The 13,866-nt window shown below is 34.1% G+C and overlaps 1 protein-coding gene across 2 annotated transcripts in view; it reads right to left on the reverse strand.

Moving 5' to 3' along the window:
• UHRF1BP1L (UHRF1 binding protein 1 like) overlaps positions 1-13,866 on the reverse strand; it is a 111,997-nt gene that overhangs the window by 19,102 nt on the left and 79,029 nt on the right. For both annotated transcript variants that reach the window (XM_045466045.1, XM_045466046.1), the window contains 7 exons: positions 11,864-12,057; positions 8,741-10,239; positions 8,394-8,569; positions 7,559-7,698; positions 6,749-6,899; positions 2,745-2,998; positions 2,414-2,522 (listed from right to left, as the gene is read on the reverse strand). In XM_045466045.1, coding sequence (XP_045322001.1) covers positions 2,414-2,522; positions 2,745-2,998; positions 6,749-6,899; positions 7,559-7,698; positions 8,394-8,569; positions 8,741-10,239; positions 11,864-12,057 — 2,523 coding nt within the window. The remainder of the gene's footprint in view (positions 1-2,413; positions 2,523-2,744; positions 2,999-6,748; positions 6,900-7,558; positions 7,699-8,393; positions 8,570-8,740; positions 10,240-11,863; positions 12,058-13,866) is intronic.

Consider the following 13,866-nt stretch of genomic DNA (forward strand, 5'->3'; position numbering starts at 1 on the left):
ATCTTTTTTAGTTTTGAGTTCTTTATATAGCCTGGATACCAGCCCCTTACCAAATAAATGACTTATGAATATTTCTTCCATCCTGTGGGCTGTCTTTTTACTTTGCTGACAGTATCATTTGAGGCATAAAAGTTTTAAATTTTCATGAAGGCCAGTTCATCTACATTTTTCTTTTGTCATTTACACTTTTGGTGTGGTATCTGAGAAGGCTTCTTAACCCAGGGTCATTAAGATTCATTCCTATATTTTCTTTTAAAGAGTTTCAACATAGTTTTACCTCTTACTATAAACTCTGACCCATGAAGAGTACATTTTTGTGGATGATACAGGGAAGAGGTCTAGGCTCCTTCTTGTGGTATGTTTCAGCACCATTTGTAGAAAAGGCTAGTCTTTCCCACATTGAATGGTCTTGGCACCATTGTCAAAACTTAGTTCATCATAAATGTAAGAGTTTATTTCTGGTCTCTTAATTCTATTCCATTCCAATAATCTTTGTTAAACTCCTTCTCTACTCAATTAGCTAGAGAATATTTCTTGCTTACAATCATGACTACTGCCTATTTACAATCAATCAAATGTTTGAGAATTCTTGGGTGTTTGCTTATCCCATTTTCTTGACTATGGATGTTGTTTCTATGTGCCATAGCTGACATCCAGTGATGGCATGGAGGGAAGGGAGAGATACCAAGTTCATCAACTGGGTATAAAATCATTCCCTTCCTGGGGCCTGGCAGCTGTAGAATTTACCCTCCATGTTTTAGTCTATATGCAAACCCCGCTGAAGTGTGCTATTTGGTAGAAGAGCAGGAAATGGTCTCAAAAAGAAGTGTCTAGATTGTTCACCTATTGCCTCAGGGATCTATTCTAATTTCAGCATTCTGTTGGGATGCTTTTTGAGGAGAAAAGTCTCCTATACTCTCTTGACACCATTTGAGTGATGAGTTTAGAAAAAGGAACTCTGTGTGAGATTCAGTCTCTCCTTTCTTTGGTCTAAGCGTTGCCCACAAAAAGGATGCATTCTATTCTGCTTTATCTACAAGACAGACCTGCCTGTTTTGGGATCTAAAGTATTTGGGGGGAAAGAGACGTAAAGCAAACTTATCTTCTTACACCTAAGCTATTTGCTCCATGTGAGCTATTTCAGAAAAGAAACTGACTTTTTTTTCTTTATTGACCTGATGTCTTTGCTCTGGTTCCCAAATTCCAGAAGGGGTAGACTTGTTAGTTAAGAGTTGCCCATGAGCTGATCCTACCTTAGCAACAGTCCTCTTTTAGATGGGGTTATGGCTCCAGATTTTTCTGGTTTTGCCTCTTTGGCAAAGTACTCTGATTTTGTGCACTTACAAGGATTTCTTTTTTTTTTTAATTTTTAACAGTTATTTATTTTTGAGAGACAGAGACAGAGTGTGAGTGAGAGAGGGGCAGATAGAGAGGGAGACACAGAATCTAAAGCAGGTTCCAGACCCTGAGCTGTCAGCACAGAGCCTGACATGGGGCTTGAACTCACAAACCATAAGATCATGACCTGAGCCAAAGTCAGATGCTTACCCAACTGAGCCACCCACGTGTCCCAAGGATTTCTGATTACTTTTCTTACTGTATGACTTTATTCTTCTTTTAATATATGTCATTTCATGAGGTCTGATAGATGAAATAGATGCATATAACAGCTCCTCATATTTCACTCTCAAGAAACTACTAATAAAGTGAGACCGGAATACCTAAGTCAACCAAGCCAAGCTCTTTCCTCTACTCTACATCACCTTGTAAGATATAGCCCTTACACTAGAGACCTTAACAATCTTGTTACAATGGAGACACTAATTCTTACATCAAGATAAAAGTAAAACTAAATACATAGCAATATATTATAAGTAATTAATGTATAGAGAATAAGTAAGTACCCAAGAATTATAAGAAGTTGCACCAGGTTATAAAGAACAATTGATTGAAAAGGAGGAGCTTGAGACAACCTTGAAAGGAAACATACAATTCTAATGAGAAATAAGAAGGCAAATAAGAACATGGAGATGGAAAAGTGCACAAAAAATTCTGTTATAGGAAGTACACCAAGTTGGTTGAGTTATATATAAAAGAATAGTGGGAGATAAAGCTAAGAAAGAGATCAAGAAGCCCAAGTAAGCTTAAGAGCCATGTAAGACCATAAAAGCCTGTGTCACTTTCATTCAAAATACATTTGTAGAACAGGTATTAAAGCCACTGTAGATGAATTATTTTTGAGGTAAAAGGTCCATACATAGATGATATTCTATTCTAAGGTAGTGAAATTGTCCCCCAATCATCTACTACCACATATTATATATCTATAAACAGGAAGTACAAATAAACAAATCAGCATATCAATAACTTTAAATCTCAGTAGGTGCTCAATGACAATGTTTTTCATATATACCTCTGATATGAAAAGAACCATCGTCATTTCTCTCTACCACAAGATGGTCAATATGAACAGTTACAGGAGCTGGCTCAAGGGATATTGTACTACTACGAGGACTGTCGTCCTGTAAAAAAGAGAAGCGGTATCAGCATGTTGTTATTAAAGTAAATGATTTCTAATTTCTATGATTCTTTTCATTATTCCCCCACAAAGACCAAAAACTCATATCAATAAATGCTAATAAGCACATATTATAGAGAAGACACATTCTTAAGCACGAATTAAAGTCCCAGTCAGCAAAGTGAACATTCACAACACGAAAATATATAAATACTTATTAACATACTTTTAAATTTATTTTTGTGTTAGAAACTTGTATCTTCATTGGCATCACGGTTGCAACAGTTTCATCTTCCAAAAAATGTTGAATATTAGTAAGCGAAGATGTAAAAAACTCTGTGCTAAAGTTTTCTATATGGCATTGCAAAAATCCATTTTTTTCTGCAAGCAAAGAGTGTATTACAGCACCAGGCCCACTCTCAAATCTCAGAGTAATCTCAGGAGAGGATTTGGAATGAATTACAGATTTATGATCCGAACCTATGGAAAAAGAACACATAAAAATCATAACTTGTAGCACTATTCAAAAACTCTCAATTATTTGTCATCAGACATTATTGTCACTTTGTATAATGTTAAAGCAATAATATCTTAAAGTTTTAATATTTATCTTTCATTTACATGATATTTACAGTACATATACAATATACCATACACAGCCCTTCAATTTTTATAGACCTTCCATGGCACTTCTGTTGACCTATCTATATTTTCTAATGTTTTGGTGCCATGAAAACATATACCATGATATAAATCTGATATGATGCATACCTAAGATACTTAGAATGTCTGAGTGTGTACCTATCTATTCATTTATAATGTAACAGACAAATGTGATAAACAGTCATGACACTTAAAGCGACACTTAAGCCATTTCTTAAGAAGTAACAAAAACCTGAAGTTCTGTACCTTCCTCATTAAAATTGGGTCCTTATATAATTAGAAAAGTAAGTAGACAAGACCTCAATAAAATGTCTCTATTAGAAAACAATTTTAAAACTGAAATTAAAGCAAGGGAGATATATATTACATTTATGTTTATACTGATTTATACACATATATAAATATAGTATACATGTATTTATGCCTTGGCCTTGTTCCAAAAAAGACCTTGAGTTGGCTGAGATAAATACTAAATTCAAAAACAAGTTTTATCATTTCAATAAAGACTCACAGAAAATCTGATTTTAAAAAACAAAAGTTTTCAATATGACCACTTAAGTGAACCTACCCTCACAGCAACTATTTTGTTTATATTACATTACCTAGCTCCAAAAAGAGTAAGAGGCAAAACGTTCATGGTATAATCATATGAAAAATAAGTAAGCAATGGAAAAGGACAGAAGGAAAAAGGTAAGGATGGGCAGTAAGATTAATGACTCCAAACACATTATTTATTTTTTCTGTGCCACAGGTGAACCAAAAATGAACTTCCTAGCAGCAAAGAGAAAAATGTGATCAGTTTCACAATTTACAGAACCGATGAATTAAAAAAAAACAACTAACTGTTCTGGAAAAGTCAGACTATTGAAATAAGTCTCATGGGTCCTTGTAGGAAGACCTACTAATTAAATTCATGATGGAGTGTTTATTTTCCCTCAGCACGGATGTGAATCCTTTAGTCCTATAAAGGCCAAATTTATACATATTTGTGAGGGGGAGGGGATGTAAGAAAATAAACATACCCATATTTATACATCAAGGATAGATCTCCATACACAATTCAAAGTGGAGAGTTGTTTTTGTAACTTTATTTCAGGTACAGGATAACGTTTAATTAATGTTAGTACTACAAATCAACATTCAAAATAAATAAATAATATACAGGAAGAGTTCAAATAAAATTCTAAAGCATTCTTTAAATAATTAAGAAGATTTTCTTTTTAAATAAAAGGCAAAAGCCACAAATTGATAATGGTTAGTGTTCTTTCCTATATCAAGAAAAATAAGAGTTTATTAACGTGTATTTAATAATAAGGACAATTAGAAACAACTTTGTAAATGTGACTTTGTTTTGCCTTTCATCTGTTTATCCACGTATCTACACACACACACACACACACACACACACACACACACACACACACACAGAATGAGAGAGAGATTACCTACTCAGTCTAAGGAGCTGAGAGCCAGAAATAATTTCAAACAAAAAGAATATTTATTCGGAGCAGAGATAAAACAAAACAAAATCTTCACTAGTCAAAACTCACTCCTCTCTTCTACTTCTTATGCCATGAAATTATTATATTAAGGTCTTCCTACTAAAGGACTCCAAAATCCACACATTATAGAAAAACAAAAACAAAATCAAAAACAACTTTGCAATTTTAACTGGTCATGTCAGAGTGACAGCAGATACAAACTGTAGGTCAATCTTTATTCGCATGGTTTATTAATGTTTTAAATGTTCAAGCTAAACTAGTTTTTTTCTCCTTTTCCTTTTATTTCATTTCCCCTTGCTCCTTTCTTTTCCTTTGCTTTCTTCCTTCTTGTTTTTTAGAAAAAAAATTTTTTTAATGTTTATATATTTTTGAGACAGAGAGAGACAGAGCATGAACAGGGAAGGGTCAGAGAGAGAGAGGGAGACACAGAATCCGAAGCAGGCTGCAGGCTCCGAGCTGTCAGCACAGAGCCCGACATGGGGCTCGAACTCACAAACCATGAGATCATGACCTGAGCTGAAGTCGGAAGCTCAACCAACTAAGCCACCCAGGCGCCCTGCTTCCTTCTTGTTTTTTATCTTTAAACAACTGAGGCAGTTGAGAAAAATAAGGTATTAGCACTGACTGTATGATCCATACATACAGGACATTTCAAAATGATTTCAGTAAGGCACAACATGAAACAAATTAATAGGACATGGTACTAACTGACCCATAAAAATAAGTAAAAACAATTGAGCAACTGGAAATAATTTTAAGAGTGTACAATTTGAAAACTGTTTTGGATTTGGGAATAGAACAGGGTCTAAGTTTTGAAATTTTGGTTTTTTGCCCACTATGAAACCTTTCCAATTGTATATTTAGCTTCCACTATTTTGCATGCTTTTGGGATTGATACTTGCCAACAGGAAATTCTTGAAATTTCTTAACAGCTACATTGTAAACTGCAAGGCCTATACATAGAAAAATGCCTGGAGACAATTTTTTTTCTATGATGCTGATTTAAAGACAAATGGCACATTTACCTGCAATTCCCAGGATGTGAGGTGATAGTATACTTATTTGATACCATGCAGGACTATGTATTTCAACAATATATGTATCAGATACAGCATTCTATATATATAGCAAAGAAAAATATTTACAGCTCAGTGGCTTTTTAAAAGAATTAAAAATTTGAACAATGTCATTTTATTTTATTTAAATTTTTTTAACGTTTTTTTATTTATTTTTGAGACAGAGAGAGACAGAGCATGAACGGGGGAGGGCCAGAGAGAGAGGGAGACACAGAATCTGAAACAGGCTCCAGGCTCTGAGCTGTCAGCACAGAGCCCAACGCGGGGCTCAAACTCATGGACCGCGAGATCATGACCTGAGCCGAAGTCGGACACTTAACCGACTGAGCCACCCAGGTGCCCCTGAACAATGTCATTTTAAATGCTTAATAGAACTATTCTAATAAATTAATTTCTTCAAATGACTGAAAACCATGAGTGATAACTCCATATCAACTTTGAAAAAGGGATAGTTTTATGTGGTTTCCTCTTTATACACTGCATGTTTTGTTGTTCCTATCCCCCTACGTTCAGATGAATGTGTTGATGTTAGAATGAAGGACCGTAAGAACATGACATACGATTTTGCCAAACACCAGGTATCATGTCAGACTCAGGAAATGTTTGCTTACAAGCAAGATAATGGAATGTAAAAATTGACATTTATTCTAGCATAGAGCTAAGTTTGACATTCTAGGATTACTTTATTATTCTTTTCATACAGAAAAGACCTCTGTTTTCTTAAACCTATTATCTCAAAGAATGAGAAGACTAAAAACGATGGCACTTAACAAAAGAAATAAAAAGAAATTAGAGAATACATCCTCAACACATTACATCTCTAATAACAATCAAAATACTTTATGAAAATAAGGTAAGCTAAGAAAACAAATCTCTCACATTAGTATAAATAAATGTAATTTTCCTTGAATTCATTTATACCAAAGACAGAACTGCTGAGGAGTTATATGTAAAAAACACAACAAATTTAAATCATATTAAAGTCTTACCTATTGGACGATTACAGAGGTAATGTCGAAGACTGATATTGCCTAACTGATCTGGTGTCACTTGGTCCACTTGAAGACAGATTTCCATATCTTCCCCTCGGATGTCAATTTCCCCATTAACACCAGTAATTTTAAACACCACAACTGACATCTAATAATGATTGCATAAATAATATTAGCATACCAAGTAATTCAAAACAAAATTTAAGAAATGACATAGGAAACTACTAAAATCTCTAAAAATACAATAGTGACCTAATAAAACCAATAATATACTTGTGATCAACAAAACCTGGTTATTACATTACAGTGACAAACTTCAGCTTCCTTTCTTCCTATTCAGTCAAGAGATGAATTTTTTTAGGTCACACAGATAACATTTCTGTGTGAAATTATTTTCACTGAAAGCTGAACATATTTTCTAAGTCATCTGTAAGAATATTTCACTGGGTGGAAAGGACTTATAACAAACCAGTAACATATTTCTTTTGTAGAAAGTTCCTCAGAAGGACTGACTACCATCAACCATCAAACTTGTTTTCAAAGTGTATTTAAATGCAACTACATAAAGGTCAAAAGGTAAAAACCTCCCCTCCACAGTACGAAAAAAAACAGATTTAGAAAAATGAAATTCAGAGAAAAACAATTCAGTAAGAGGGAAGGGAGAAGTGTCAAGAGTAGAACGAGCAAAGTGAGTCACTCACTACTATGGCAATTCACTTTACATAATTATGTCATAAAATCTGTACATATTTATCTGAAATAAAAGTGGTGGCATTTCTCTTCATAGAATCTCTGTGAAATGATTACCAGGTCTTGATTTTCTTGAGCACCCTCTGAATTTGTACTGATGGCATCTGGAGAGGTTTCACCAAAATTCTGTAGATTTGCACTGGCATTTGCACTCTCCGTTAGGCTCTGGTAATTCGTAGTTGAGTTCTTTTTAATACCTGAAATAATAAAAAAGTTAACTAACAAATTAAAATCAGTCTTATACAAACGATCTGACAATGTTAAATTTAACCAAAAAGGGCTATCCTTCAAATCTTTCTCAAGCAAAGGCTTGGTTAAAAGACAATAAGCAAAGAAAAATTAAATTGTAGTTAGTTTAGCAAATAATAAGAAATGACGTCCACAATAAAATGTTAGAGGTACTAAAGCCCTGAATGTAGTATGAAAAGAACTCAAAAACACTGAGCACAGCCTTCACATTGCTGGTGTGGTGCTGGCGTAGCGGGTTCCTGGTCAGCCAGCTATGCCTCCCTCTCTGCCGTCCTACTTTGAATAACCCCAGTCCAACCACTTCATTTCCCCTTTCAGTACCACTTCTAATTATCTCCTACCTGAAGTTAATGTCACTACAATCAATGTGATCACCCTCTGTTCTTACCTACCTGCCTTAATTTTTCAGTGTGCTGTATTTCATTATTTCTCAAACTCTGTGGAAAAAGACAATCTTAAAAAAATTTTGTGCCCATCATAGATCAGTATCTTTTAAAAATACCATAAAAGTGAATTATTAGAAACAGTGGATTAGAAAAGCCCAAGTCATACAAAACACAGTTTAAGTTATTATACAGTTAACCCTTGAACGCTTCTAAGATTTGATTATTTAATATGAATTATTAAACTTGGATTGCTTTACCTTTTTCCAAAAATATATGAGTATCACTTCCATCACTTTCTAACAACTGTTCTTCCAATATCATACTGTCAAGTGAAATGGTGTCCAATGAGGTCTGTGAGGGGCTTCTTTTCATGTTCTTATAAGAAACACAGAGTGGAACCAGGTTGGGTGGAATCCGTTCCTTAGGCTTTCCACTGTTGATAAAATTATTAGAAAAACATCACAAAAAACCTATTCTTCTATGTGTTAACTCTAATGTCATATTTTGTCAGGAGGTTTTTCTGTCCAAAAACAAAATATGCCCCCCACCACATACATACGCCCAGAAAACCAAAAACCCCCAAATTCCAATAGTATGTTGTTACCTGAAAGATGACTGTGATTTAAGTGTTCTAACCGTGGGTGCTTCTTCTTGATTGATTTCTAGGTTCTCAGAGAGTGAAACTGTTTCTGGAAGCAAATCTTCAGCTTTAAAGACTGACTCTATGGTTTCATGTCCTCTAGTAGTTAAATTATTTGAAAGTATGTTTTGATTACCATCATTATCAAAGGACAGCAAACTTGAATCTTCTCTGTAGTTTAAGACACTATTTGAATCTGTATACAAAGAATCCTTTTTGTCACTTGTTTCTGATCCAATTTCTCCTGATCCACTTTTGCACACAATTCCACTACTTTCATCTTCACTTATTTTCCCTAAATTTTTATCTGATAAATAATCAAGAAAAGAAATACCTTTTTGCAGATTTGTATCACTAGCTGATTTAAAAAGCAAAGGATCCTTCGAAGGGACATGGCTAAGATCAACACTCATAGATCTGTTGTCTGACATGTGATTAACAGTTACACTTCTGATTTGATTTATACCACTACTAACTTGCCTCCTTTTTGAAGACAAACATTCTCCATTTTCTGTAGGCAAATAATCAGGAACCATTGGGCTCACACTTTCAGTGACAGGAGACTTAAGAGTACTTCCTTGATCCACTGGATGTAGCAAAAGAGCCACTTCTGCACTTTTAAGTAAAATTCCAATGCAAATGGATGTCTGACTAGGAGGAACGCCAGTCACAGCTTCTACATCTTTTCTTAAGTTCTCCAAAAGCAAAATGAGTGACTCGTGGAGGAAAAGCAAGAGCAGATACTGGTAGTGATTGATCTGCATACTGACATGTTTATGAATGTGAACCAGGACATGAACATCTGCATCTGATGATGAAGAGGAAAATCTTAAAAATGTATCTGAAGATTTTGGACTACCATTTGTCAAGGGCTCAGATTCTGTACTATAATACTCTTTCAAGAGCTTCTTCCGCTTCAATCGTCCAGTCAGATCACTAGATTCACTTTGTGATGTATTTAGAGATACCTGATTACAAGTCTGCAGCTCTTTTTGTGACAGGGCATACCTTGTTGGTTGGCAAATCCAGATGGAAAGAGGGAAAGAGTCTATAAAATTTATTGGCCGCCCTTTTCCACTTTTCATCCCTTCATAATCTATCCAAAATTGAGAAAAGTACACAGCCCAAACATCTGTGGCAGCAGAAGTTTTGAGAGTGTGTTTATTCAACTTGGGAATAATATTTCCTTTATAAACTTCATGCATTTTAGTATCTTGTTCATGAGCATGTCTCTGGAAGATTGGATGCAACAGATTAAAATTGTCACCAGATTTGGGAAAGCTGGTATATGCTTTACTGAAAAAATCACAATCTTTAAAGTCTTGAAACAAAGCTTCTAGATCAGAATGTCGACAGTTTGGACAGTGCCTTGTATTTGTGGCAATCATTTCAGAACTCTGAATAGAAACTGCACGTGGTTGATCTTGATGACATTCAGATTTCATTTCAGAAGGAATGACAAACTATAAGAGAAAAAACATTAATCTAGTCTAACTTACAAATCCATACATCTTGAAGATAAAATAATCAAGAATATAACTTAGCTCAGGAATTCTTTTTGGTATATCCCACCAAAACACTACTTTCTTATCCAAACATAACATACGAACTCTCTCCCCACAAATCTTTTTATTAAACCAAGTAAAAAGGACTTAACTAACCACTAAGAAAAGAACAACTTTAAACAAAATTAAAACTAAATCAATATTACTAAAAGCTTACTATGCCTTGAGAATTAAGTGTTAAGTTTGGAAAAAAGAACTTTTTGTTAAGATATTTAAAATTTTTTTTTTTAACGTTTATTTATTTTTGAGACAGAGAGAGACAGAGCATGAATGGGGGAGGGTCAGAGAGAGGGAGACACAGAATCTGAAACAAAGATATTTTAAATCCAAGAGATGTGGGGAATGACTGGATGGAATGACTGGATAGATGCCATTAGAATCACTTTTCTCAGATAAAACTATTAAGAAAATAAACTTAAGCATATAGGTCAAACCATTTACTAATTTTTCAGAAATAGTTACTCTCAGTCCTTAAAATATGGTTTTTTTAGTCCTTAAAATACTGGTTTTAAAAGTGCATATTGAGAAAATATAGAGATTACACAACTGTCTTAAAGTATAATTGTGATTTTATAAAATTCATCTTTTTATAATTGAACATAGTAAGATTTTTAAGAAAATCTTTAAAACATTTCTGCAATGAAATTTTAACATTTATGAAAAACCCCATTTTACAGAAACGAAATTAAAGGTATAGAAATTTAGAGTATCACCAACAGATCCAAAAACTGAAATTTTTCATCCAAGTCTTACTCTATTTACTACACTATAGTAGCTGTTGTTTTTTTAAAAAACAAAACGAGAGGTTAGAGTGGGAGAGAGCCAAAGCATAAGAGACTCTTAAAAACTGAGAACAAACTGAGGGCTGATGGGGAGTGGGAGGGAGGGGAGGGTGGGTGATGGGTATTGAAGAGGGCATTTTTTGGGATGAGCACTGGGTGTTGTATGGAAACCAATTTGACAATAAATTTCATAAAAATAAATAAATAGATAGATAGATAGATAGATAAAGTGTGCATAAAAAACAAAACAAAAAACCTCGCTCCTTTAAAGTTTAAATATCCCTGGGATTCAGATTATCAACTACTTGGTTGTAATACAAAGCAAATTTATATTATCTTTGGATATCAATAACAGAATAACTGTGAACAAATAAAACCCAGATCTAATTTATAAGTTTCACTGTATTAATTTCCACTTTAAAAGAAAAATTTTATCAGCTCCGGTAGGAAGTAGGGGAAAAAATACTGATTTAAATGTTATTTCTGCTTACCTCCAAATGGATGAGCAGTGACAAAATGAAACAGGTTAAATGGAAGATAGAGAAAGAAGGGGGAAAAACAGTCTCTTAAGGCTTTTTAAACTGAAAATCAAAATTAAAATTAAAATTTCAAAATCAAAATTAAGATTACAATAAAGTTGATTTATATTTGAACACCCATCTTAAATCCTGGAAATTACGATGTTAACTTTTCTTCTCTAAAAATGGTTTTGTTATCACAGTCACTTGTGTATATGGTACCTTTAGCATTAAGCCATCAATTCGAATATCAACATGCTCATCAGATTTTGAATTGTCATTCAACTTGTATACAGCCATAAATTGATTAAGACTCTGTTTTAAATCCAAGAGAAATTGATTTAACCATAGAATACTTCTTTCATCCACGGTAAACTGTAGTGCATTCAGTTGGCTATAAAGGTTGGGAGATGGAACTGTGGAGAAAAAACATTTTTAAGATTTTTAATGAACAGATAGTCTAAATCTTCCCTGAGAAAAAACATTTTTAACTTTTATTCTTTTTAAATTAAGATAATAAGTTTTGAAATTTTATTTACAAAATTAAAGTGACACATGTGGATGATAATGAATACATTTAGACAGACAAAAAACATTTTTCTATGCTTCACTAACTGAAAAATATATTGTTTATTCTAAAACTATCTAAAAATAGGAAACCACGTTTAGATCTCTCTTCCTAGTATCTGTAAGGACTTTTCCTACCTGAATGATAATCTGAGTCCTCTAAAATAAGAGAACCGAGTCTAATGACTAATTTCTTATGAAACTGGTGAACAGGCAGGTCTCCTTCGGGAGGAGGGGCCATGCAGTTTTATTCTCCACTTAATCCTAACCCTAGAATAGCGCTTGGTGCAAAGTAAAAATTCAAGTACTAGATAATAAAAGGAATATACTCCTTTTTCATAGCTCTCCTCAAATATTAGAATGCCTGGGGGTTGGATAAGTGTTTTAGCGCTAATTTATATTAAACTAATATTCACAATTAGAGTATACACCTCTTTCTTAAATCCTTTTGTTTATACTATAAAAGCCATTATTGTTTTCAGAGCATCTTGATAAAAAATCTTCTATCCCAAACATTCAAACCTACTCACTTCTAGTAAAGCAAATAGCATGTATATCTAGATTTTTTAGATAACAATAATTTAAGGAAAATAAATCCAAGGTATAGGATATCATTAAAAAGACAGCATTATAACTATGTCCTAAATAGGATGTTTTTTTGCACTCATTCATTCATTTTCTTCCAGGAAAGATTCAATGAATGCCAACAATATTTTGTGTATGGTGTTAAGCATAAAAATAATAAAATGTCTGTAGATTTTTACTCAACACAGACACAAAGGTAGAAAAATGTAATTCAAGTCTAACAGAGACATCCAATTGGGATGTGGCAGTGCTTATATTTGGAATTTGAAAGGAAGTGGGGTGTTGAAGAGATCACCACATCATACTCTGGAAGGAAGGAAAAAGAAGGCCTCTCAAGTATAAAATGAGTGATGATGACAGCTACAGAGAGGACTAGAGAGCAAATGTAGTCCCCAAAGCTATAACACAGAAGGAAAGAAGAATCCGGGCTGTGGAGATCTGGGACAGAGGAAGAAACTGGTACACTAAGCGGTAGAAAAATCTACACATAGTAGTACAAGGACTACAAGTAGTTTCCAACAGGGGTCTACTTATGAAATAGATTATTATATGGTTATTAAAGATACTTAAATAAACCTGTAGAAACCTGGAATATGCTCATATCATCAAAGGGAAAGGATGTAGGGGCGTATAGGTGGCTCAGTTGGTTAAGTGTCCAAACTCTTGATCTTGGCTCAGGTCATGATCTACTGATTTATGGGATAGAGCTCTGTGTCAGCTCCCGCTGACCGCACAGAGGCTGCTTTAGATTCTCTGCCTCTCTCTCTCTGCCCCTCCCCCACTTACTCTCTCTCACTCACACTTGCTCTCTCTCAAACTTTAAAAAAAAAAAAAAAAAAAGAACTGAAAAGAAGGGTACAGGATGTAAATCAAATATGCAAAAGAAACACATACATTAAAAACAGGACGAGCAATACTATACTTACTGTATGGTCTCAACTGTCCCCTCAAAATTGGTATGCTAACCCAGGGTACCTCAGAATATGACTGTATTTGAAGACAGAGCTTTTAAAGAGGCAATTATAGTAAAAATGAGTTCATATGGATGGGCCCTAGTATATATAGTACAATCA

Source organism: Leopardus geoffroyi, chromosome B4 (genome assembly GCF_018350155.1).
Source record: "Leopardus geoffroyi isolate Oge1 chromosome B4, O.geoffroyi_Oge1_pat1.0, whole genome shotgun sequence".
Classification (NCBI taxonomy): Eukaryota; Metazoa; Chordata; class Mammalia; order Carnivora; family Felidae; genus Leopardus; species Leopardus geoffroyi.